Source organism: Periophthalmus magnuspinnatus, chromosome 24, assembly GCF_009829125.3.
Source record: "Periophthalmus magnuspinnatus isolate fPerMag1 chromosome 24, fPerMag1.2.pri, whole genome shotgun sequence".
NCBI lineage: Eukaryota > Metazoa > Chordata > Actinopteri > Gobiiformes > Gobiidae > Periophthalmus > Periophthalmus magnuspinnatus.
In genome coordinates this window covers 3,754,836-3,782,703 of record NC_047149.1, presented here as the reverse complement: position 1 = coordinate 3,782,703, position 27,868 = coordinate 3,754,836, and the positions used below count along the sequence as shown (strand labels likewise).

The window sequence follows — 27,868 nt, the reverse complement described above, 5'->3', positions numbered from 1 at the left end:
GCCAACCCAAGAAGAGAGCTGAGAGAACCCACCATGGGGGACACTAAGCTCTGCCTTCTGCTGCTGCTCTGCATATCACTCACCTGTGAGTACCACACAGCCTTCACTATGTAGTTTTAGTACTTATACCTGTGAGTACCACACAGCCTTCACTATGTAGTTTTAGTACTTATACCTGTGAGTACCACACAGCCTTCACTATGTAGTTTTAGTACTTATACCTGTGAGTACCACACAGCCTTCACTATGTAGTTTTAGTACTTATACCTGTGAGTACCACACAGCCTTCACTATGTAGTTTTAGAACTTATACCTGTGAGTACCACACAGCCTTCACTATGTAGTTTTAGTACTTATACCTGTGAGTACCACACAGCCTTCACTATGTAGTTTTAGTACTTATACCTGTGAGTACCACACAGCCTTCACTATGTAGTTTTAGTACTTATACCTGCGAGTACCACACAGCCTTCACAATGTAATTTTTGTACTTATACCTGTACCACACAGCCTTCACTTTACTAGGCACTTACACTTGCAGTAAAATGTATTTAAATACTTTGTAATGGCTTTATAAGGCTCATAAAGTGTACTTTAAATGAGTTATAGTCAGCATATAAAGCATTTCTTTAGAAAGTGTGTTTCTTTAAAAATCAACTGAAGTAAATATGTATGTCCTCCATACATTTTTACCTCCTAAGACCCGAGCTCTTGCATGACGTGGCTTTATTAATTTCTCTTTGTTATTTGGGCTGATTGGGACCTGATGAGTGTAAATACAAAGAATTATCTTTTTACATTATGTAGTTTCTGAGAAAAGTGATGTAAAACGATGTGTCCTCATATGTGGATATTTTAATCATTTTGATAAAATAATTGACTAATGATTTGCAAAAACTATTAAGACTCTGAACACAGCAACATTTGTCCTGAATGTAAAAACTAAATGAGAAACAACAATTGTGCCTCTTGTAACAATGTGTCTCATGTGAAGTGCTGCTGACAGGAGCAGGGAGACATGTGCCTTCAAAGAAAAAAAATATATATATTCTAAACATTCTAAAGTCTTAATTTTTAAAATCTAAATTGAATATATTTGCATTGTTGCTGTTCTTGTATGCTGTTATTCTTCTTCTAAAAGTTTGCATTGTGGCCTAGACAACCCAAAATGTGGCAGGTCCTAGGAGGTTAAAGGGCGTGTTGGCTTTGTCTTTAACATGAGCTCAGATTCCAAACTGTTTCATGTAGAATAAGTTCCACTGTAACTACCCTGTTTTCACTGTTTTGTGGCTAAATTCTAAAATCTTGCTTATTTATTCTGTAGAAATGAATTTGATCACAATGATTCTTTTTGCTATTCAATAACTTGTTGCTTTCTAACAAAATGAGTCTCACATAATATATGGAGTAACCTTGATTAGAAAAGTGATTCATATGTTTCCTTGAGTTGGAGTTGTGGGGTTTCTGATGAGACTCAGTTACATAACATGTCCAGCATGTCCATAGACCTGTATACTGTGGCTGTATCTATAGCTCTGATACTGCGGGCCTGTCTGAGTCCTGATAAGTCTGTGATCTTTGAACACTGCCTCACAGTTTGGGGGTTTCTATTGTTGTGTTAAAGAATGGAACGGGCTCCCAGACAACTTAAAGAACATGGCAGATTTTCACAGCTTCTCACGGGCCGTCAAAGATTGGCTTTTAGAGCACCAGTCTTGTGCTCACTAACAATACCAGATGGGTATCCAGACTATCAGATGACTCTTATTTACTGCTGTATCCACACCAGTTGGATATATAGCTACCGGATGCTACCCTCGTGGGTACATCTGGTAGCCATTGTTATAGCTATTGTTACTGCTATTGCTATTGTTTTTTCTGACGCACTTTAAACATACTGAAGCACTTTACTTACCTCTTGCACTTTAAATAATACTGACCCCGTGCACTTTAAGTAACTGCTGCAATTTTACTTCTACTTGACTATTTTATTGTTCCTTTATTACTTGTTTTATTAGTCTGTTGAACACTGAATAATCTGTACTTTTGAATTCTTGCACCGATCTGTACTGTATTGTTTTTACATTGTATGTGTTAATTGTTGTTTTAATTGCTGTTTAACTGTTATATTAGTTGTTGTTTTAGGACTACAGATGGAAAGTAGCATTATGCTAAATCTGGTGCAGCCATCTTTTAATGTAACTGCACATTGTCCTTTAAATAAAATAAAGTAAAGTAAAGTAAAGTAAAGTGTAACCCTAATATATTGGTCTCACCAGTCTCTTGAGGCTGTGGTTATGGCGGGTTACAGTTAGATATAATATAATGTATCTTCTTGCTGTTTTCCTTGCTAACATACATTAACACGGCAGGACAGTGCACAGCTCATCTCTTTATTCAACAACTCAACCTTTTTCCACATGTGCACGCCCTGTGTGCGTTCACACTCCCGCACATTTCTCAGTGCGCTCCCCAAATGTGCTGTACCTCAACAACAATAGGAACCAACATTATTATTGAAGTAAATGTAGTTTACCCAAACATAATATAATAAATAAATATTAATTATTAATAAAATAAGTACAAAGTAATAAACAAAATACTAATGCCCCAAATTAATGTTAATACATAAAATAATATAAGTCAAATAAATGAGAGGTTACAGTCGTAAAGAGATTTGTCTTTTTACTTCAGTCACAGGACTGTTGCCATAGCTATTAACTATTTAAAACTAAATATTAATATCTGTTGAATGGGGAAAAGTCCTCAAATTGTGTATATTCCAATTCTAAAAGATTTTAAATTCTCTGTTTTCTTCCCACAGATGCCCAAGATGAAGAAGAACCAACCTGCAAGTGTAAGTCCCACCATATCTCTATACATAAATATTATACAATAGTAGGGTTGTTAAAAGTATCAAAAATCTGATATTAATCTATACTAATACCAGATCTTCATTTGAGCAGGTATCGATACTAAAAAAGTCACATTCACAGGACAGAAATGAATCTTTCCTGAATATGTTTAGAATGAACTTAGCATAAGACACACAGACTAGTACACACCCATGGACCACTATGAACCTACTGGACACTGAGGATTACACACATATAACACACATGGAATAGAAAAGAAAGTACTACCATTTAATGTGGAAAATAACAGTATATTGTCTAAAGAAGAAGAGTTAAATTCTCTTCAGGTATAAAATAGACAATTATTGACTTGTGTATTTTTTGCACAGTGGCCAAACGCTACAAGACCCTGCACAAGTACCAGTACCTGTATGAAGCCGAATCCCTGAACGCCATCAATGGAGCTTCCGCCCTCAAGAACGGACCCAAGGGATCATGCAAGGTACCGGCCCCACATGTGCTCACAGCTGCAGGCCAGACACTGCAGAATATAGGATTGTATGTGTTACGTTACGTTTAGAGATACATACATCTACACCGTTAACACATATAATCAATATGTCGCTCAGTCAAGGGAAATTACCCATATCATGGACGTTTGCAAGTGTTATTCCAATATTTAAAGGTGGTAATCCCCAACTCACAGCTAATTACAGGCCAATTAGTATACTACCTAATGTGTCAAAAATATTTGAGAAACTTGTAGTTAAACAAATCACTAATCATCTTAATCACAGTTCTTTTTCATTACATCCAATGCAATTTGGTTTCAGAACCAACCATTCTACAGAGACGGCAACATGTTATTTTTTGGAAAAAGTCAAATCATCTATGGATAAAGGGGGCACTGAAAGCATTTGACACGGTCAACCATTCAATATTATTGCAACAACTTAAAAATTTTAATTCCTCGAATGAATTTATTAATCTAATTCAGTCATATCTGTCAACCCGTACACAAACTGTTCAAATTGAAACTTGTCACTCTCTTCCTCTACAACTATCCACTGGCGTTCCCTAAGGCTCGATTATTGGTCCAGTTTTATTCAGCATGTACATTAATGATCTACCATCGGTGTGTGAGAACTGTACCACCATAATGTATGCTGACGATACGGTCATCTTCTGTCATGGAAAAACTGCTGAGGACGTAGCAGTAAAACTAACAACAGCCATGTCACAGATCATAATCTGGCTTGAAAATTCTTGTCTTCAACTTAATCTCTCTAAGACAGTTTGTATGTATTTTTCCAAAAGTAACCTACAAACAATGTCAGCCATTTCAATAGCAGGCCAAACGATACAGGTAGTTACAGAATTCAAGTATCTCGGATTATACCTAGATTCAAATTTTAATTTCAAAACTCATATTCAAAAATTATGCAAGAAAGTAAAATTTTGTTTGTCAAATTTTAAATACATTAGAGATAGTCTGTCAATTAAAGCTGCCAAATTGTATTTCTTTACCATGATTATTTCTCATCTTACATATTGCATAGTCAGTTGGTCCAATATTTCATTCACAACAATAAAACAATTAGAATCACTTTATAAACAAGCTCTAAAAACATTGGATAAAAAACATTACAGATATCATCATTGTCACATTCTACAAAAATGTACATATTTTTAATTATGTCCACATTATATTGTCTTTCAATATGTTTAATTCTTATCTTTGAATGTTTTTGATAAGAAATGTTCTCTTAATTGTAAATTGCCTTGTTACATCTGGCCTGGGGACAACCCATGAAAATTAGCTCTAGTCAGCTAACTCGGGCACATTTACATTTTTTTTTGTAATGTTGATTAATGTGCATTGTCCCTTTTTAAAAAATAAATTAATTTAAAAAAAAATCTTCAGAGAGCAAACTGACCCAAAAACAAAAGTGAAAACATTCAAATCCAAATGGGTTTGTCCTCCTGTGTTTGACTCTGACCTCCTGGTGTTCCCTGGCAGGTTGACATTGAAGTGCCCCAGGCCTGTAGCTTCATCGTGAAGACCAGCGAATGCAGCCTGAGCGAGGTGGACTCTGTGGACGCCGACGGCAACGTGGTGTTCCGACCCGCCGCCAGCTCCGACGCCTTTGCTGCTGAGATGGAGAAGTACGATAAGACTTACATAAAAGATGCATTATATTATTTAGTATTTATATAGTATTTAGAACATTTTGCTCATTGTAAACGGCAATACTGGTTTAAAGACGGAGTGTTATGCTAAATCAATTTGTTTGGAGCTTTCTATCATGTAGTTCCTTCATCAAAAACATGCCTGAAGAGGTTTTATATGTCATCCACGTATGTTTGAGTAATCTAGTGAGCTCTCCTGGGCCAATGCTCCACCCACAGGCCTACGTCACCCATGCTCCCACACGACAATTCTCCATAAATATGCAAAAACATGACACAAAACTGTACACAACAACTTGACAAACCTGATGTGATGTGCAGTAGTTTCATTAGTAAGATGCAGCTGATTGCTTGTGATAGCGCTCTGAAGGGAGAGTGACTTAGTGTGGAGAGCAAGGGGGTTTGGGACTCAGTATGTTTGTGATGAGGAAACAACATTATAAAATAGCATAATATGGACCCTTAAATACTCAAAAAAAAATGCTCCATTGTCTCTACAGATACGCTCTGAAGGTCCAGGTGAATGAGAAGAACCAGATCAAGCTTTACCCCGAGGAAGGCGAGACCACCACCATCCTGAACATCAAGAGAGGCATCGTCTCCGCCCTGGCTGCCCCCGGTCTGGAGGACAACAAATACACGGTACGCCAACTGGATTAGGAGGAGGAGGATTGGTTGGTTAGCTTTGTTATTTTTAAAAAAGTGAAAAGTTAATTTGTAAACTTCATTTTAACTTAACATAAAATTGGTCCTTGCAATGGATTTTAAAAGCGTATTATCGGTATTAGCAAATATTGGTTATTGGCCGCAACAGTAGGATGTCCATATAGACTAAAAATCCATATTGGACCATCCATACGTACAACTGCAATGAAAACTCTTGCTTCTTGCTCCCTCAGCCCACCATCCACGGCCTGTGTAAGAACTCCTACAGCCTGTCCAACCCCGCAGAGATGACCCTCACCAGAGATCTGTCCGGATGTGACCGTTTCGTGCCCCTCCGTGACCAGACCAGCCCCCTGGCCCTGCTCACTGGACTGGTAAGAGCCTGGGTACACTAGGCCCATCACTCATCTGGAACACTGGTTAGCTTCATAGAGATGAATCAACCAATCAGCTTTCATTCTGTCAACACCTAGTGGTAGTCTTGTTTAAGTCAGTAAAATGAATCGTTTTCAATGTTAAAGGGCCAATATTATGCTATTTGCTGATCTCTGATTCAGTCACTTTCACTGGAATCATTTAGATCATCACATGGTAGAACAGAGCATTTTGAGCTTTGGAGATGTAGACAGACTAATAATAAAAAAGTGTTACTCTTTCTTTCTTTCTTTCTTTCTTTCTTTATTAGTTTATTTGACAGGGACAATGTGCAAAAACATTAAAGATGCTTTACACCAGATTATAGCTGAAGCTAGTTTCCATCTGTAGTCCCTATGCAGGTGAGAAATACAATATAAAATGTAAGCAATATAATCAATACACCCTCACACACTACAAATGACCAATTATTACACAATAACATTTTACAATAAAATCTCACTAAAACTATATCATACCATTACCATTCTTAATGCTGACACTGCTGATTCTCTAATAATAATTTCTTAACATTAAATGAAAAGTTTTTCATGTCAGAGGAAAGTTTCAGACTTTGTGGCAGTTTGTTCCATTCTTTGATGCTTTGAAAGAAAAAGCTGTGTGTGCAAAGGCCAGGTTGTGTTTAGGTAATCTGCACTCATTGTGACTTGTGGACCTGGAGATTCTGGCTCTTGGTTCAGAGCAGAGTTGCAAAAATGTTTTCATTGCATGAGGCACTGTGTTATTTAAGATTTTAAAGACTAATCTCACATTTGAATAGGTAATTAAATTGTCAAAGTTTGTGTTATGTTGTGAAAATATCAGACAATGATGATATCGCAGTGGCTTTTTGTCCGGTATCTTAAAGCTTGATTATATAAGGACTTTAAAGGTTGTGTTGTTGTCTCACTTGCTTGAGACCAACAAGATATTCAATAATTAATATGTGAAATGATCATTGCATCTAGATACACTTTTGCAGCATTGTTGGTAAATTTGTTTTGAATGTGTCTAAACACAGACAGACTATATTTCTAAGTATTAGAAACTTTTTTAACATGCTTTTTAAAACTAAAGATTGTATCCAGAACAACTCCTAAATATTTGAATTCCTCTACTGTTTTGATTTGGCTCTTATTTATGTACATACATGGAAAGGAAGACTTCGATTTTTGTGTCTTAGTAAAGTACATTGCCACTGTTTTGTTTGTGTTCAAAGTGAGAGAAGCAGATTGTAGCCAGTGTGAGATGTTTTCCATAACATCAGTTAGTTTTTTTGCCACACTGGTCGCTTCACTCCTATGTACATAAACAACAGCATCGTCCGCATACATTTGTATGTCCACATCACAATGGCAATGGCCCAAGGACAGAGCCTTGTGGGACACCCATATCATTAGCCTTAGATGTTGATAGCTTTGAGTTGATGCGTACACACTGGACACGGTCTTTAAGATAAGATTCTATCCACTGCAGTGCACTGTGAGACAGATTGTAATGGGTGAGCTTTCTCTGTAACACTGAGTGGTTGACCGTGTCAAAAGCTTTACTTAGCTCCAAAAATACGGCACCCACAACACCGCCCTTGTCCAGCTTTGCCTTTACTGTCTCAATGAAATAACAGCATGCAGTTTTGGTGGAGTGGTGTTTTCTATATCCAAATTGCATGAGATATAGCAAATTATTTCTGGAGAGGTGTTCCTTTAATTGTTCAGCAATTACTCTCTCCACAACTTCTGAGACCACAGGACGTATGCTAATTGGCCTGTAATTGCATACATTCTGCTTAAATACTGGTGTGATTACTGCCGTTTTAAAAGCAATGTGAAATGTGCATTCCTTGATGGATTTGTTTGTTATATATGTAATAGAAGTTACAAACATTTCTTTATGTCTTTTCAGGAGTGCATTGTCTGTTCCCCAACTATCCTTCCTTTTAGAGTTTGTGAATGCCTGTAATATTTTGTTTATTTCAAATTCATTAGTTAATTTAAAGTTTAGCATGTTCTGGTCATCTGCAATAAACAAATTCAGTGGGTTTTTACAAAATTCTTAAAATCTTTGTTTTGAATGTGTGAATGTTTTTGAGAAGGTAACAGCATTAGAACATGGCTTAAAGCTCACAAAAGTTGATTTTTAGTGATATAGGACCTTTAATTAAACTAAATAAAAGTACTAAAGAAAAGAGAGTAAACATCGTCTTCTCTTTGGCAGCACTACCCTCTGGCTCAGCTGGTGCGCAGCTCTCAGACCTGCAACTACAAGTTCGACGAAGAGAAGAACCACATCGTGTCTGGCACCTGCACTGAGAAACACCTCCTCGTCCCCTTCTCCTCTGAGTAAGCAGCCCTTATATCTATATCATCGATCAGCAGAGGTGGTAGAGTACACAAAAACTGTACTCAAGTGACAGTAACATTACTTCAAAATAGTATCACTTGAGTAGAAGTACAAAGTAGTGGTCTAAGAAATTACTCAAGTAAAAGTAAAAGTAAGTAAAAAGTAGTAGTAAAAACTATTACTCAAGAGTAAGAGTAAGTTAGAGTGACTGTCGGAACATCTGACTTATAATTTGAAGTGAATGTAATTTGAAGGACAAAACATGAAATACTGTACAAAATCTGGTATTTTCAAACAGATAAATCATGAGACATAAACATATGACTAAATCATATCTGAAGGAGCTGCAAGAAACACAGATGTTCAAATCATTTCATATTGTCGACATAAAGCTCAAGTCACTTGCAAACTTGCTCAAAACGGGAAGAGAAACCACAACTTTTGCTCAAGCAAGAGTGCTGTTACTTCAACTAAAATAGTACTCATGTAGGAGAAATAGTATGGTTTCCAAAAACAAGCCTTTAAAAAGTTACTCATGTAAATGTAACTGAGTACTACCCACCTGTCTATCATACATGTATTATTAATGAGGGAATTACATGTGCTACTGCTGCTGCTTAACCATGGCCTTTCTGTAAACAGGGGAGAATATGGAGTGACCAACGTTGGAAAGCAGGAAGTGACTTTGATCGAGGTCGCCCCCCACAATGACAGAGTTTTTGACATTGGTGAGCCACCATACTTTGAGTTGCTTTGGCTTTAGCTGTAATTTGTATCTGGCTTCTGCCTATTAGTGTACATTTACTTTGAGTTAGCTTCACTGCCATAGTGTGAAACATTTTAGGCAAAACAAGAAAAGCAGAAAAGTTACATAGTGCTTCTTTAATTGCACAGCCCTAGATGAAACCATTTTGCGTTGCTTTCAGGATCCATCGTGAAGGACCTGAGCATCGACATGGTGGAGGACCGTACCATGACCCAGGACAAGGATGCTGCTCTGGAGCTGCTGAGGAAACTGTCTGCTCTGCCCGAGACCGACGGAGAGACCAGAGCCCACCTGTTCCACAAGCTGGTGCTGATGGTCAGGGGCATGAAGCTGGACACCCTGAGCCCCGCTCTGCCCGAAGCCTTGGAGGTTTCCCCCATGCTCACCTACCAGGTCCTGGCCCAGTGCGGCACCCCCGAGTGCAGCAGCGCCATCATGGAGCTCCTGAGGGCACGTCCCACCAGCGGACCCGAGGTAGATGCCTTCGTCTATGCCCTGGGCCTGGTGGCCAACCCCTCTCCCGTCCTCATCAACGACATGCTGCAGATGGCTCAGCAGAAACCCAGCAAACCCGTTCTGTACGCCCTGAGCAATGTGGTCAACAGGTCAGTGCACTTTAATACTATTGTGAGCTTAGGTATATTTCATCAATCATTTGTGGATGCACAGGGAGTCATTCAACCGCTATCTGAGATTCATAAAACCATAGATACGTAGGAATATTACTGTGTTTATGTATAGTACTAAAATTTGATTACATCATACCTAAGTGGCAGGAAACAGTGTGTTCGAGTAAATCACACCCTGTCCCCCATTAAAGACTGCACCATGGGAGATCCGCAGGGCTCTATATTAAGGCCTCTGCTTTTCAGTATGTACATCAATGATCTCCCCTCAGTGTGCAGTATAAATGTCATCATGTATGCGGACGATACAGTCCTGTTCAGTCATGGGAAAAAAGTGGCCATGATATTAAGTGAATTGCAAAAGATTGCTGCCTGGCTGCAGAATTCTTGTCTCACATTAAATCTAGAAAAGACAGTTGCAACGTATTTTACAAATAGGCATAAATATTCAGATTAGCCAGATATCTATATTAATGACAAAAAAATTAAAAAATGTTAACTATTTTTCTTACTTAGGTGTTACTCTTGACTCAAACTTAACCTTTAAGAATCATGTAAAAAAAACTGTAACTCCCTAAAATTTAATCTGGCAAATTTTAGGTACATACGAGAGTCTCTTACAACCGAGGCATCGAACATGTATTTAAATTCTATGACTTTGTCATGTTTTCTGTACTGCATAACAAGCTGGTCACAGACTTGCAAAACAGCTCTAAATCCTATTGAATCAATGTATAAATGTGCGCTAGAGATTCATGACAAAAAACCCAGACAGTATCACCACTGTCATATCCTCTCCAAGTGTGGTTTTCTAAACTTTAATAATCTGCTAATATATGCCAACATCTGTGTGCTATTTAAAATGATTCATGGTATTGCTAGTCCTTCCCTAAAAAGTTTTGTCTCACTGAGCTCAGAAAAAACAACTGGAGTCACTAGGGCGACCTCTAGAGGAGAGTGCAGCGTTCCAAAATGTAGGACCTCTTTCGCTAAATCGGCTTTCTCGATTGTTGCTACGAGTCAGTGGAATAGTTTGTCAAATGAGATTATAACATCCACAAGCTTTCAAAAGTTTGCACAGGTGACAAAGAAAAGGCTAATATCAAAGCAAATTTGCACTCATTAGTGAATGTGTATGAAAGAAAGAGTATTTGCATATCTGAAACTCAGTGTTTGTGTATGTGAATAATTTGGTATGGAAGTGTGTGTGTGGGGGTGGGGGGTGGGGGGTGAACTGAATGTTTTTAGAAATGTCATATTTGAGGGTGAGATGTGTTGTATTCGATGTATGTACCATATGTTTAGAGTTTTTTTTATCCATCTACACCAAACTTATTTTTATTAAACATCAGCCTGTCCAGGGACCACAGGTGGAAATTAGTATTTTTGCTATAACCTGCCACCAAACATCTTTCCTGCTTTTTTAAGGTCAATGTAATGTTGTGCACTGTCCCTGTTCAAATAAAAGCATACCATACCATACCATAGTGCTAAAAGAAAACAACAAATGTAATAGTTACTTCAAAAATATTATAATAACTACTATAAATACAAAAGACTAATAAAAATACTTTGTAAATGTATTTGACGTACAGGGGGGCAGCAGTGGCGCATTGTTGCCACCCTATACATTCACCCAGTCACTAGAATGTTGTCAGTTAAGACTTAGCCTTCCTCAATCCAGTGTCATAAGATAACATTTTATACTAATAACGAATACCCCCCCTAATACTTACCTGTCTTCTGTTCCAGGTTCTACAAGGCTGAACGTCAGCTGGTGCCTGAGATCTTCTCTGTGGCCCGTTTCATGGTCGGTCAGATTGGAGACTGCTCTGGAGACAAGGACCAGATGTTCCTCACTCTCAGGGTATGGTGCCTGCACAAAAAACATTGCACATAAATCTGTTCATTATGTCAGAGTGACAAATCTAAACATTCTGTTGTGTAAACGAATGAATTAGCTCCTTTATTTCTGATCTATGTTTTCTTGTAAAAAGAATGATCTTTCTTTGTTATCAGAATTGGTTCATACTTAAACTTGCTGCATTTGCAGGTAATTGGAAACATGGCCCCCGCTATGGCTAATGCTGGCCCTGCAGTCAGAGGCGCTGTGCTGGAGTGTGTGAACAAACCCGAGGCTGCTCCTGAGGTCCAACTGGCTGCCATCCAGGTCTTCAGACTGGCCCCCGTGCCCGAGGAGGTAAGGGCCCCAGTAGTGCTTTGCTAGAGAACATCAGCATTAGTATTGGTATCTGGAAAATACCTGGCTGTATAGTGACTTGAGATCTCTGGTGTTGTATCCTAAAACATTTTTTAATTAAATGCATCCATATTAACAAACACAAAAAGAAGACGCATTCAAAAGATAAAGTATTCAAAAGTGCTTCATTCAAATGTACTTCTTCTACCGCTGCTAAAGTTTCAAGATAATCTAAAAATGAAAATGGCATTTTTATTTGAACATTTAACCAATTGTCCAATACTAATGCTACAAAAAATGAAAATGAAATGACCCGCCCCCCTCTCTTCTCTCTTCCAGGGCAGAGAGACCTTGATGCAGGTGCTTTTGGACAGCTCCGCCCCAGTTCAGAAGAGGATCGCTGCCTACCTGGTGCTCATGAAGGACCCTCAGCCCAGTGAACTGGCCCAGCTCATGTCTGCCCTGCCCACAGAGCCAGATGCCCAGATCAAGAACTTCATCATCTCCCACATCAAGAACATCGGTACCTCCACTGAGCCCACCACTCAGGAGTAAGGCCTGCTTCTGCCTGTCACATAATACATCTTACCATTGTTATGTTAACTTATACATATTGTTGATTCTCTCTTGCCCAGACTTAGACAGAAGATCTTCGACGCCACCACAGACAACCAGCTTGGATCCGTGGAGGACAGCCTGAAGCTCTCCAGGAACCTGAAGGTGGGCCTGATCCAGAGCAACCTGATCTTCGAAGGAGCCAGCTACCTGCCCAAGGAGGTCATGCTGGAGATGACCCTCAAGGCCTTTGGATTCGACTTGGACATGATGGAGGTAGGACGTTCTAGTCAATAATGCATACACAAACAGGGACTAAACCAGGACTAAACCAGAATTTAACTGGGACTATATCAAGTCTGAACCAGGGCTGAACAAGGACTAAAACAGGATTAAATCAGGACATAACCAGAACTAAACTAGGACTAAACCAGGACTAAACAAGGACAAAGCCAGACTAAACCAAGACTAAATCAAGACAAACTCAGGACTAAGCCCGGTATAAACAAGGTCAAAACCAAGTCAAAACCAGCTCAAAACCAGGACTAAACCAGATGTAAACCAGGTCTTTTTGTCCGTGTTGCTTCCAGGTTGGCATGGAGGGCAAAGGCTTTGAGCCCACCGTCGAGGCCCTCTTTGGAGAGAATGGTTTCTTCCCTGACACCGCCCTGAAGACCATGTACTTTGTGTCAGACAACGTGCCTCTGATGCTCCAGAATGTGCTGCCCGGCCTGAGGAGTGACCGCAAGAAGAGACAGGTAACCCAGACAACTAGTATGTTTAATACTGGAATAAAAATAAAAATGTTATCTGTGAGACAAAAGAATATATAAAATGACTTCAAACTTAACAGAAGGAAAACCAAAACAAGTACAAGGTTACATTTTGTGCTAAAACAACAAAATGACTGAACAAAAAAGTTAATCACTGTCAACTTAAAAAACGTATTTACAATGTCACTATATGGACAGGTTTCATGTGAAAGCTCAGAACCCCCAAGAATTTACTCACTGAGCTGCAGAGAGGCTGCACTAGCACTGAGACATGATTGTCTGCAGGTGCTGGGGTTTAGGTAGAGACCATTCAGAGAGAGAGAGTCCTTTAGGCTGTACTCACTTCTCCTCCTATCCCCAGACCTCTCAGAACCTGGTGAAGGACATCAGCCAGAACCTGAAGAAACTTGTCAATGATCTGAAGACGTCCGATGCTCCCGAGGCCACTGTTTACCTGCGTCTCCTTGGCAACGAGCTGGGATACATGAAGACCACCGAGATGGAAGAGATGGCCTACTCTGCTGCCATGTTTGTGGACTCCATGCTCAAGATGTTCCCTGTCGATGTAAGCAAGACATGTTTGCTCATCTCATCTTCTAACATGACATTTGATTTAACCTTTTAGAGACTGAAGGTAGAACATACTTTTAAATTACACTACCTGATTTTTATTGCTTTAAAACATGAAAAACTGAACTAGTTAGCATCGCATCCCCAGGAGATGGTGATGGCATCAACTGCAAAGTATCAATAGTATGTTATTGTGTGATTGCAGGTTGTGAAGGCCCTGACCACCATGACTGACACGTCTCTGTATGCTCACTACATCTTCATGGACAATGAGTTCTTCCTGCCCACTCTGACTGGTGTGCCCCTGAGGATTGCCCTGTCCGGAACCTTCGCCCCTGGCTTCAAGGGAGGACTCAAGCTCTCCCCCCAGATGGTGAGGATAGTTGTATCTAAGGCATAGTTTTGTACAACACAACTGTTTCAATTAGTAAAAATACATTTTTACATTGGCTTCTGTCATATAAATATAAAAAGAGCCCATCTTTTAAGTGGCTCTATGAAATTAATGGATCCTGAAGATTCAGATCCCATAAAAGAGCCGAATGTCCCATCACTAACTACGATGAGGCAGGGATTTTCAGTAACTTTATTTTCCGGATTGTAACCCACTGTATTGCTAACTAATTTAGCCTCTCTCTCTTTTTCATCAGAATGAGGTGGCCTTCATGCCCTCCGCTGGCATCGAGTTCGTGACCCAGGTGGGCACCCACATCCCCGAGTACGTTGACTCTGGTCTGGAGATGCACACCAACATCTACCACGAGTCAGGACTGAGCGCCAAGGTGACCATCGAGAAGGGCCAAGTCCAGCTGAGACTGCCCGCCCCCCAGACCAAGACCAAGCTCGTCCACATCACGTAAGTCCCCAAACAGGCTTCAGAAAACATGGGAGTCAACAAAGGGTGGGTAAGATCTCAACATTTGGGGGGACTCTTCTGATAACTATAGTCATGTATCTTTTTTTTTTTTTTTTTTACAATCTATCAGAATAGTTCTAAAACATGCCTGTAAATAAATGAAACACAAATGTAATAGCCTTAACAAAGCATGAACAAAGACTTAAATCATTATCATAGGATTCTCTAGGCCAATAATATTTAATACAGATGAGGGGGAGTTAAAATTAATATTGTCAAATTGCAGATTTTTGTTGGGATATAGCAAGCTCTAGAGTCACGAACAGAAAAGATCAACATTTGTTAATTTACTATGTTATACTTCCTTCAACATCTTCTCAACATGTGTCTTTGGTTGACCTTTAGGAACAGCCTTGTGGCCCGCTCTGGAGCTGAGACCCTGGTCATCCCTCCTAAGCCGATGGACGTTGTCAGCGTGGATGAATGCACTCCCTTCTTCTCTGGAATGAAGTACTGCTATGCTCTGCAGTACAACGATGCCTGGAACGTGGAGAGGACCCCCTACTTCCCCTTCACAGGAGACAGCAAGTGAGTCAGGCACCAAGCACTGAAAACACAAGCAGTTAGAATGGTATGGATCAGTCTGGGGGTTTAAAATGGTGGTAACGGTTGAATTGTGCTCATAGAGTTGCTGTGGAGCTGATGCCCACTGGTGAGGTGACTGAGTACACTGCCACTCTGGCCTATGAACTGCTGCGTGAAGGAGAGGAGGGCAAGCAGAAGGTCGACGCCTTCAAGTTCATCCTGAGAGCCGAAGGTACCACCACACATCTGAAAAAACACAAACATGCCGTTAGTTCAGTACTGTCTAAATAAGTTACAAGTACAGAACACATTTGAGGATAGCTTTACTCAACATATAGTTACTGTTAATAATACCATTTCTAACACAGATTTTATGCAAAATTGACTGTTCAGAGCTTATAACCATTATATATAGTTTATAGTTGTTTCCCCTCACTTTTCACTCACTTGAAGATCATCTCCCATTTTCACCACCACTGGCATTACACCCACTACTGCACTTACTTTGTTCTCCAATTATATTGTCCTTACCTTATATACAGGATATATTTACAACATGATCCACCAGTTTTAAATATGATTCCTATTACTGACCATATCCGACCCTTGTCCCCAGGAGGTGAGCCCACAGAGGCCCGTGCCATCTTGAAGTACAATCGCCGAAGGAACGTGGTGACGGCTGAAGTGCAGATCCCTGACTGTGACGTGGAAGCTGGACTCAGACTTGGCATTGTGGATGGGAACACCAAGGGCAAAGGAACCCACTCCATCTCCCTGGACCTCATCAACAAGAACATCCCACAGCTGTCTCTGGTTGGACGCGCCAAGTAAGACAACATTCTCATGGCTTTTACTTTAACCTTTTTACCTATTTCTCAACTAAGAACCAAACAGCTAAACTACTACACTTATGCATTAAGCACCCAAATATTAACCTCCTGAGACCCGAGCTCTTGCATGACGTGGCTTTATTAACTTCTCTTTGTTATTTGGGCTGATTGGGACCTGATGAGTGTAAATACAAAGAATTATCTTTTTATGTAGTTTCTGAGAAAAAAAAATATGTAAATCAAATGTCCTCATATGTGGACATTTTAATCATTTTGATAAAACATTTGAGTAATGATTTGCAAAAACTATTTAAGACCCTGAACACAGCAACATTTGTCCTGAATGTAAAAACAAAATGAGAAACAACAATTGTGCCTCTTGGAACAATGTGTCTTGTGTGAAGAGCTGCTGACAGGTGCAGGAAGAAAAAAAATAATAAAATAAAATATTCTAAACATTCTAAATTGTTAAAAAATGAATATATAATATATTTGCATTGTTGCTGTTCTTGTATGCTGTTATTCTTCTTCATTGTGGCCTAGACAACCCAAAATGTGTTGTCCACATATGAGGAAGCCAGGTCTCAGGAGGTTAAAGCAACACTAGCCAAAACACTACCCAAGACTGGTAGAGGGTTCACCACTCAGCTGTCTCCATGAAGATTTTATTGCTTTGACTGGAATCTTCCACAATATGGCATTAAGTCAATCAATTTCTGACCAACAAAAACACACCATTATGAATTAATTAATGAATTAATGCAAGCAGAGCCGCCAAAATGAGGCAGGCAAACCAGACAACTGCCAAGGGCCTCAAGCTGCAGAGGCCTCAGAAAACATGACTGAACTGAAAAAAGTCACAGTACTTATGAAAAGCAATAGTTTCTCTTAATATGAATTGTTAGAGTACAAGTAGTCTAGAGGCAGCTCTGAATGCTTTAATCTTCATGAACATGAAAGGAATATTTCAGTGTCCCTGTTTAACACAAAATATAAACATACAAATGTATTCTTCCAAAGTCTGAACTCTGCTCCAAACAACATGCATACACTACTAGATTGAAGCACTATATAGCTGCTACTCATTTGTTTTTGTAATAGATAAAGAATTTGATGTATTAACAGTGTGTACCTGTTTTTTTTCCCAGGCTGAGGGAGATGACTGAAGGCATGCTCCAGCTGCAGATGCTGGTGCCAATCCTGAGCACTGATGCCACCTTCACCGCCAACCTCAACCGCGATGAGGAGATCAAGCTGGAGCTCAAGAGCGACATCAAGGTCCTGGAAGCCAAATCCGAGCAGAAGATCACTCTTAAATACGGTAAATGGATGTACAACTACCATTTCAGATATAGTAAGGCAGTGCATCACTAAGGAAATAAAATCTGGATTAAAGGTCCACCATGTTACTTTTGCAGTAGACAACAGACCACTATCTTGTCTACATGGAGATTTTATTTCTTTGCCTGGAAAGTTCCACATTAAACTGTTCTATCTTGCAATGATTCAATTACAGGTGTTTCTATTGATCAAACATGCCTTGAAAGACATCTCTCTCCACAAATCTGGAAATAGTTTAATGCCATACTGTGGAAAATTCAGGCATAGCAATGACCTCTCTATGAAAACAACAGGTGGTGGGCCGTGTACTAGAAAAGTTGCACTGTGCACCTTTAACCAAAGTTGAAATCAGGAACACCAAACATTAAACATTTGGAAAGAAGTTACCCATACCAAAGCAAGACCAGAAAACAGGAATACAAATCTCAAATGTCTACATAAAGAGATATTGTAGAACCATTAGCATTCAGCATTGACAGCATTTCCTCCAAATAACTTTGGGACATCTTGTCTTGCAGACGGCAGCAAAGTCGAAGCTCAGTTCAAATCCGACATGAACGCTGAGACCGCCAACCTGCCCATGGGAGAGATCCTGGCCCAGTATGGAGAGCAGATCCTGGACACTCAGGTTGGACAGACCGACATGAAGGTCCGCCACATCCTCACCAAACTTGTGGAGGTAGGACAGAAGAAAATAAAGTCACTATACATTTGGTTACTTTGGTTTTTGCCTTGTTCTAATCCAATTTGTCATGTTACAGGCTTCCAACAACTACATGGAGAAGTACGGCGCTGATCTCCCATACATCCAGAACTTCAGACTGCCTGATATGCCTGAGTTGACCATGCCCGAGAGACTCTTCCTCAACACGTAAGACAATACATTTATTTTTTTAAGAGTAAAAAGTACTTCTCAAGTAAGTTAAAGACTGTCAGAATGTAGCGTCTGATATATTCCAGATTGTCACAATTGCAAAATGAATAATCGCAATGAGCAAATCAAAAAGACAGCAATAATTTATGTTTTTACTCACAAATAACATACATATCTCACCTAATTCCATATAAATTCTGCTAACTTTATAGTATCTCTGCAAATATGTTCTGAAATGCAAGGGATTATTGAATTAATTTAGCATCTCAGATTTCAGTCTTCTCTCAAATGCTCCTGGTTGTGTTAATCCTACTACTGAAATCGTAATCGCAATGCTCGTCAGAAAAGTGTATTCAAAATTTTTTTGATAAGCTAAGTGAACAAATTTAAAGATAGAACACACTTGATTGATGTAAATATTGTAACCATTAGACAATGCATTTGCAAAAACATCTAACCCATGAACTATTTTCTTTCTTGTAGTGAGACCAAAGCTGTTTACTACTTCAACAACGAGCGCTGGTCCGTATACATCCCCATGCCATTCGGAGGGAAATCCACCATGGACCTCAACTTCCCCGAAGTCCTGAACACTCCCCGAATCTCCGTGCCTCAGATCGAACTGGAGATTGTGCCCATGGAGATCCCTGTGCCCGAGCTGTTTGTCCCCGAGGGCTTCACTCTCTATGTCCCTCTCTTCGGCAAAGCTGAGGTTTCCGCCATCTTGAAGAGCAACCTCTATGACATGGAGGCTACAATAGCTGCCGGCAAAGACATTGTGGAGACACCAAGCTACTCTGCTACCATTGCTGTGACTGGTACCTCTCCAGTTGATGTCCTGTCAGTCAAATTTGAAGGTAATTGACAAAAACATTCTCAATAATTTTGTATTATAGCCAGGTCCAGACTAGCAAATAGGGTTGTAAGAACCATTGTGTATTTGGGCAAATTTTAATATCCTAGTGCAGTTTAAAATTTCTTCTTTAACTATTTATTAATATACAACATTTTTTTTTTTTAGGTTTGGGTATGGTGGTCCCTGCTGATGTCCTGAAGTGTCAAGCTAAGGGATCTCTGGTGCACAAGTTCCTCGAGGCCAATGTAAATATTGTTGAGGAGATAAATCTGGCTGACAAACTCATCTACAGAGCTAACATCAAGATCGATGCCACCAGCCCCCTGGGAGTCAGTGTGAATACTGAATACAATGGTGTTGCTGGACTGAACACTGAGAAGCTCACCATTGACAGCAACTTTGATGGTTTGCTCAAGGCTGGCGCCGTCTATGGCAAGGTAGTCTCATATCAGTCCGCCAGCGTCGCTCCATTCACTCCAGAAGCTAAGATCGAGTCCTCAGTGGAGATTGATTCCACTTTTGCCAAGGCCCAGAACACCTTCAACGCAGAGCTTCGCGATGGTGCCCTCTCAGTTCTGTCCAACACTAATGCTTTTGATGGTACAGTTGTGCATATCGCCTCAGTTGACTTCAAAGACCAGAAACTGACTGTGAAATCCGATGCCAATGCTGAAGTTATGGGTCTGAAGATGAAGAACCAAATCGAGGCCGCTGCCGGTGCTGGTGAGGTTGTGATGAGAATGGAGACCAACTCTGACTATGCTGAGAACCGTGTGTACTCCCTAATGACCGCCTCTCTGAACGCCGGAGGTCTGGCTGTCAACAGTGATGCCACCCTCAAGCTTTTGAACAATGAGGCAATCCACAAGGCAAACATGCAACTGAATCAGGAAGGCCTAGTTGTGAGTGGAACCAACACTCTCCAGAGCCCACTGTCTGTTGAGAACACCTTCAATGGTGTAGTTGACACCTCCAAAGCTACACTTTCCATCACCAACAAAGCTGCTCTGTATGACACAAAGGTTGACAACGCTAACTCCCTGACCCTTACTCTGTCCAGCATTGAATTCACCTCAAAGGCTGAAGCCCTGGCAAGTGAATATGCCACTTATACTCACGACATTGCCTTCAACATGATGCCATACATCGTTTCTGCAAATGTCAACAACAACTTGAAACTCCTGTCAGCCAACCTCATCAATGAGGCCCAGCTTCAGGCCGAGCTGTACAAGATCGACTTGACTGGAAGTGTGAAGGCCATCTATGGTGAGGAAGAAATCAAGCACATCTATCAGATCAACTATGCTGACATGACTGCTAATGCCAAAACCAGCACCACAGGCAAGGTGTTCGGTACGCACATGAACCATAACACTGAGCTCGAGGTGATTGGTCTGGCTGCCCGCTTCTCCCATGATGCCCGCTTCAACTCCCAGCCTATGCGCTTTGACTACACCGTCCGCAGCAGCGTTGTTCCCTTCGACTTCAACCTCGATGCCATCTTTAACGCTGATGGTGACCTGACCCTGTATGGAAAGCACTCTGCTCAGCTCTACGGCAAGTTCCTTGTCAAGGCTCAGCCTCTTGCCTTCGCCAACACCCAGGAATGGAGAGCTTCAATGACTCAGGCCCTTGACAATGGCATGGCACTTGAGACCACCTTCGACAACAAGTGGGATACGGCTCTGTCCCTTGAGGAACAGAAAACAAGCTATAGGTTGAGGTCCAAGATGAACAACCACGTATTCAACCAGGACATGAGCCTGTACAACACAGCTGAGAGGGTGGGAGTTGAGATGTCTGGCGCCTTACTCACAAACCTTCTCAACCAGGAGAATGCAGAGAACCAGGAATTTGCTGTCTCTGGCTTTGTGAAGTATGACAAAAACACCAACATGCAGGTCATCCAGCTTCCTCTCATGGAGTCCTTCCCCATTATTGTGGAAAACCTGAAGGGTGCCTTCGTCTATGTAGCTGAGGCTGTCCTGGACTTCATCAACAACGAGGAGGTGCGTGCTAAACTGGAAGCTATTCCTCAGCATGTCAGCAACTTCATTGTGCAGCTGAACCTTGAAGAGAAGATTAACGGGCTCAAGCAATTCCTTAGCGACCTCACTCAGGAGTATGCCATCACTATGGAAGATGTTGAAGGATTTTTGAGAAACCTGAATGAGACAGTGAGAAATGTGCTTGCTGATTTCAGCTCCTATGTGAATCAGTTTGTTGCCAAGATGAAAGAGATTATGGAGAACATGACCCTGCCTGACACCATTGTACAGAAGATTCAGGAGCAGCTCTTGGCCATTGATGAGGCATATGAAATCAGACCTTTGATTGTTTATGTGATTGAAACCATGACTGACATGATCCAGCAGTTCAACATGGAAAAACTCAGAGGAAGCGTACTTGAGATCCTTATCGACCTTGACAACCAATTTGATGTTACAAAAACAGTGGCATGGTTCTTGGACAATTTTAAGAGAATGGTACAGGAATTTGATGTCCAGCAGATCTACCAGCAGTTTAAAGACATCTATGTATCCATTGACATCAGATCCTACATTGATGAACTTATGAGTGTGATTCCCACTGAGATGTTCACTGATGCTACCAATTACATCTGGAAAGTCATACAGGACCTTGATGTTGTGGGCAAATTCAACGCCGTCTATGCTAAACTTAGAGAGCTGCTTGTGCAATTCGAGGTTGACCAGAAGGTGCAGGCTCTGTTGGAGAAAGCTGTTGACGTCATCAAACAAGTCAAAATTGAAGAAACTATCTCTGCTGTTGTCCAAATGGTCAAAGATGCTGACATCCCAACTAGAGTTATGCAAACTGTCCAGAGCACCATTGAATACATCAAAGCAACTGAAATGAAGGACATCATTGCAAACCTGAACGCCTTGATTGAGAGCTTGGTCCAGAAGCTGAACTCTATGGAGTATAATGAATTGGTGAACAACCTCAACCAGCTTATTGCTCAGTATACAGCTTACATCAATGATGCTATCAAGGCACTTGAAATCCCAGAGAAACTTCAGGTGATGAGGGACTTTGTTAACTATGTTTTCTCCACTGCTAAGGACATCAGTGCACGCCTGAGAGAAGTCAAGATTGCAGAAATTGTAAAATCTGTTCAAGGCATGGCAGTTCAAGCTGTTGATTACAGCAAGACCTTGGTTGACTATGTGAAGCAGCAAATTGAAGACCTGGAAATCAAAGATTACTTCACATCTGGACTGGAGCTTGTGAGTCAAATCTACACAGAAGTTATTACAATTGGTAACAATGTGTTCATCAGAGCTGTTAACTTCATCAGCCAGTATGCTCCAGACCAAAAGTTCTTGGAAGATGTAAAACAGATGGTCGCTGGTATATTGGATGCATTGAGACAGGTAGAGCTGAATACTCCATCATTCACTGTGCCTTTGACTGATCTTGAAGTGCCTACCATGAAATTCAAACTGGCAGCCCTCCAAGAATTTGAGATCCCAACCCAGATTGACATTCCTGAATTCACAGTCTTGGGCAAGTACACTGTTCCTGCCACCACAATTGCCTTTGCTGACATCAAACAGAAGATCTTCGAGCTGATTGAATACATCATGAACTTCAGCTTCCAGATGGTGGATGTAGATGCTTTCTTTGGAGACCTGAGCTTTAACTTCCTTCCCGTCATGCCAGAAATTGTTTTCCCAGAATTCACTCTGTCTGACATTTCCTTCCCCGCCATCCCAGAGGTGCCTGTGGAGAAGTTTGTCAAGTCACTGCAACTTCCTGAGATCAAGCTGCCAACCATCCCAAGCGAATTTGCCATCCCAAGCTTTGGCAAGCTCTACGGAGAGATCAGAGTGCAGACCCCAATGTACAGCACCAAGACAACTGCTGAGCTGCAAAACTCCACCGAAAATGAACAGTCTCCTCAGATGACTGCCTTCATCACCTCCCAGGGTGTGTGCCCAGCTTATGACATCTTTAACTACAAGATTGATTCCACTGCTCGACTTGCAATCCCCAAGATGAGCCGTATTGTCATTGGTGAGACTGTGAAATTTGAACATGTTGCTCTTGGAGTTGAACATCAGGGATCTCTGAATCTCTATGGCAAATCTGCCCAAGCTCAGGCTAAGACTACAGTTAAGGTTGCAACTGCACCATACACAGCTGACTTCATGAACACGGCCTTTATCGCACTTGAAGATGGCATGTCTGCTTCCCTTGAGACCACTTTCAATCAGATTGTTGATATCCCTGTCTTCAGTGTCAAACTTGAAGCCAATGGCGCTCAAAAGGCAATTGCCCGTCTTGATGGCCTGAAGATCACCGTCACAGTTGACAACACAGGTAAAACTGCCTACAATGGTGAGGAGGGTAACCACAAGAGCAACCTCGACTTGACAATGACTCCCAGCTTGATCACCCTGACCTTCAATGGTGATACTGATTCTGCCATCCTCAAGATGAAGCAGGTTGTGAACGCTGAAGCTGGCACCCTTAGCTATCTCAAATTCAACATCCGCAATGAGGCTGAGACACCATTCCTCAAGTCCAGTGAGATTGTAGCAGTTGGACAGGCTAACCTCTTTGATATGAAGGTTGACATCACTGCCAACCACAACTCTGAGCTGGTTGGCCCAGTCCAAGGCAACATTGCTAATGATTTCAAGTACTTGATCAGCCCAAGAGAGTTTGTTTTTGAACTGAAGAACAAGGGTACCAACAAAGTCAACGTTCTTGGATCTCTCACAGCCAAGTTGGATGCTCAAAATGAAATTTCTGCCTATCTGAACTCTGAGATGCAGAAGATCAACACAGTCAACATGGTGCGCTTCAACAAGAACATGGTCTTTGTCAACCTCACCGTGGACAACAGTGAGAAGGAAATCGCTGTTATTCTTGGCGTTGATGGACAGGCCAACCTCGATTTCCTGACCTCTCCTATCAGCATCCCAGAGATTGAGCTTCCATTTGTTGACTTCCGCACACCAGAAGTTAGCAACCTGAATCTGTATGAGCAGACAGTCCTGAAGGACATCTTGACCACCACTGAGCAGTCTGTGAGCCTTGATGCCAAAGTTGCCTACCAGAAAAGCATGGCTCCTCGACTTTTCGATATCATGGGTCTGATTCAGGTTCCAGATCTTGGCAACCTTGTCACTGAATTGACCTTTAAATCTGCCATCATCAACCTGAACCTCAATGCTGCTCTGGAGACCGAGGATGACATTGTTTTCCGCCTGGGAGCCACCACCGCCTCTGTATTCGAGAGTCTGAAAGCTAAACTCGACGGCACTACCAGCCTGACCACCAGAAGAGGAATTAAGCTGGCCAATTCATTGTCTCTGGAAAATCAGCACATCGAAGGCACTCATGACAGCACCGTTAGTGTTAGCACTGAGACCTACGAAACCACTGTCTCTGTTGCCACAGTTGGAAAAGTTGCCCTGCCTATTCTCAATCTGGAAATCAACCAGAACTTGGTCGCAGACAACAAGGCCAAGCCCAATGCTGCTTCCACCTTCAGGGTGAACGGTCAGCTCAATATCCCCAGAATTAATGCCGTGGTAAAGGCTGAGGCAGAACACAGCACCAAGATGGAGGCTACTTTTGAATACCTGTCGATGGAGACCTCCAACAGGGCTAACATGGATGGAACCATGCTGGAGGACTATCTGGTTTTGGGAGTCCTGGACAATGAGCTGAACTTCTACCTGAACAAGGACGGTCTTCGCTCCAATGCCAAGGTAATCGCTGACGCCAAGCTGAACCAGGGTGCAAACAAGATCTTTGCTGTTGATGTAAATGAGAATCTGGCTATTGAAGCTGCTCTTAGCCGTGTCTACGTTGTGCTGAAGTACACTGGAAACAATGAAGCCAACTTGTTCAACTTCAACACCAAAGGACGCCATGTTGCCCAGGGAACCATCGACTTTGCTCCCATCTCTTCTCTAATTGCTGATATTGAGATTGACCTCTCTCAGCCCACCAACTTTGGTGATCTTACCATCTATGAGAAGGCAACAGCTGAGGTGACTGCTGACAAGCAGAAGGCTGCATCCACTAGCAGGTTTGTGAGCCCTGTCTACACAGTCAACTTGGTGGTCGAAGCTGAGGGAGATTACCCTGTCCTGAAGGTTATTGCCAAGTCCTCTGCCACCTCTCCCCTGAGCCTTCTGGAGTATGACCTGGATGGTAAGTTCAAATGATCACATACACTCATAGAAATATCTTTTCAGCATTGCATGACTAATCTTCTTTTATTTGTATTTTTGCAGCTTCTTCTACCACAAACTATGAGAATGATGCCCTGAACATGAACAACAAGGTTGTGCTGACCAATGCTGCCATGAACATGGACGTCACCCATGTTATTACTCAGGCTTTGAGGTAACTTTCTTTGAATTTTATAAGACAATTATAATTAACATTATGTAAAAGCATTATACAAACTGAAAGTATTTTATGTGAAGTAATATTTGTTGTTTTCTTAATTTTCAGGAGAAAACGCCAGGCTGATGACAGGTAAATATAACATGTAACATTTTGTTTTACTGTTTAAGTATTTTTTTGTATATGATTTCACTTTGTGCAGTGAAAAAAAAAAAAAAAAAAAAAAAAAAAAAAAAAAAAAAAAAAAAAAAAAAATATATATATATATATATATATATATATATATATATATATATATATATATATATATATATACACATACGTGTGTGTGTGTGTGTGTGTGTATACATATGTGTGTGTTGTTTAATAGACAGTTATTTTTTTATTGTTATTATTTCATTCAATTTTTATTTTGCAGCTCTCGCCACACTTTGAACATGGATATCAACAGCCCAACCTTCACTGACATGAACTTCCGCTACGCTGCTGGCAGAAATGGCATCAGTGCCTCTCTGTCCTCTCCCTCAGCTGGATTCCTGGGTCTGCAGGTCAACGGCAAAATCCCATCTCAGATGACCGGAAGACTCTATGGACGCTACCCTGTAAGTATCTGTAGACAATAGACGAGACTCAATTCTGACACAAGATGAGACGTGACACAATATTGGGTCCATGAGAACAAGACAAGATGAGATTTTGAAAGATTTGTAATGAATAAATTCTCCAATCTAGTTCACAGTTTTGGTGTAATTATTTTTTTTTAAATTGATTGTATTTAATGTTTTTGTTGACATTATAGCATTGTGTTTTGGAGCCTCTCAAGGAGATGTAACTCACTAGCACTGTTTTGTCCAAACCAAATGTAAAGACATGGAAAGAAAATGTCACAAGACACAAAGATAAATATAAAAACATGTCTTACAGACATGTTTCAGAGCCACTGAAACATAAAATAAATTGTAAACATTTAGATGATTTAACAGTGCCTTTTTTATCTTCCCCAGTCCTCCCCAGATGCTGATGTTGACATCCTGGTACTGCGTTCCACTCCCAAAGACAGTGATAGGATGATTCTTCAGGTGGCCTACAACATGGAGGCCCCCAAAGCTATGCTGTCTGAGTTCAAAGCCAAGATCCCCGCTGTCCTGTCCTCTCTGAAAAGCTTCATTGACAACAACCTACTGACAAGCAACGTGCTGGAGTGGAGAGACACCATTGTGGCCAGAATCAATGAGGCCTACAACGCTGCCATCAACTACGACGTCCAGCTCAGCCAGCTCTCCATCTTTTTCCGCAACTTCATTGTTGAGTTCCAGAAAAATGTCCAAGCTTTCCTGGATGCTGCCATCAAAGTGCTCAGGGAGACCCAGTTCCGTCTTCCTGGCTCTGAGGAGATGACCACCCTGCCTGTTGTTCTGAAGGATCTGACCACCAGCATTGCTAATGTTCTTCGCACCACCATCCAAGTTGTCTATGACAGCATGGAGTACTACTACAATGCTTTTGTGGACACCTTTAGCACCGTGGAGCTGCGCATGCCAATCGGAGATGTGATGACCGTTGGTCAAATCATCGACAATGTCAAAACAACTGGCAAAGGCATCTTTGACCAAATGGTGGACTTCGTGAACAACATGGAGAGCCTGGATACTATGCTGGTCAAGATCAGTGAGACCCTGAAAGCGGTTGTAGACAAAACCCAAGAGTTTGTCGATTCCATCAAGTCCGACTATCTGGATGCCCTTTTGGCCAATGTGAACGCAGCATACAGATGGGTGGTGACCGCCGTGAAGGACATTGCAGACCGAGTGTCCACCCTGGATATGGAACAGCTGAACCCTGTCTTTGAGTATGTTGTAGATATGTTTATTTACGTCATCGACCAGTTCAATGTGACCGTGAACAGCGCTGTGCAGCAGGTGTCCGAGGAGGCTCAGAGATATGTGAAAGCCAGCGATGGCCGCCTGGAGGTTGAGCTGCCCTTCCCCTTGCTTCAGTGAGGAGCTCAAACAAACACTACCACCACCTCACCCAAAGAAGGAGAAATGATGAACTCACTTTGCTCTTTATTTATACAAATGTGAATGCTACATCTTTATTATGTGAGGCATTGCAAATATATACCGTTTTACTACCACTGTGCAATGTGTGAAGAGCATCAATAAAAAAACATTAACTTAA

At 41.2% G+C, this 27,868-nt stretch overlaps 1 protein-coding gene across 1 annotated transcript; it reads left to right on the top strand.

The window, feature by feature from the left end:
• On the top strand, nucleotides 1-27,868 carry apobb.1 (apolipoprotein Bb, tandem duplicate 1). The gene is made up of 29 exons (XM_055232130.1): nucleotides 1-85; nucleotides 2,825-2,857; nucleotides 3,245-3,357; nucleotides 4,876-5,021; nucleotides 5,546-5,687; nucleotides 5,945-6,085; nucleotides 8,340-8,464; nucleotides 9,108-9,193; nucleotides 9,392-9,836; nucleotides 11,610-11,724; nucleotides 11,911-12,057; nucleotides 12,397-12,608; nucleotides 12,693-12,888; nucleotides 13,203-13,370; nucleotides 13,747-13,950; nucleotides 14,161-14,328; nucleotides 14,606-14,811; nucleotides 15,217-15,399; nucleotides 15,498-15,628; nucleotides 16,013-16,223; nucleotides 17,375-17,547; nucleotides 18,086-18,246; nucleotides 18,329-18,438; nucleotides 18,925-19,298; nucleotides 19,463-25,489; nucleotides 25,573-25,684; nucleotides 25,796-25,819; nucleotides 26,106-26,289; nucleotides 26,692-27,868. Exons 1-29 carry the CDS (start codon nucleotides 34-36, stop codon nucleotides 27,685-27,687), a joined length of 11,385 nt encoding a protein of 3,794 aa, XP_055088105.1. The 5' UTR covers nucleotides 1-33; the 3' UTR covers nucleotides 27,688-27,868.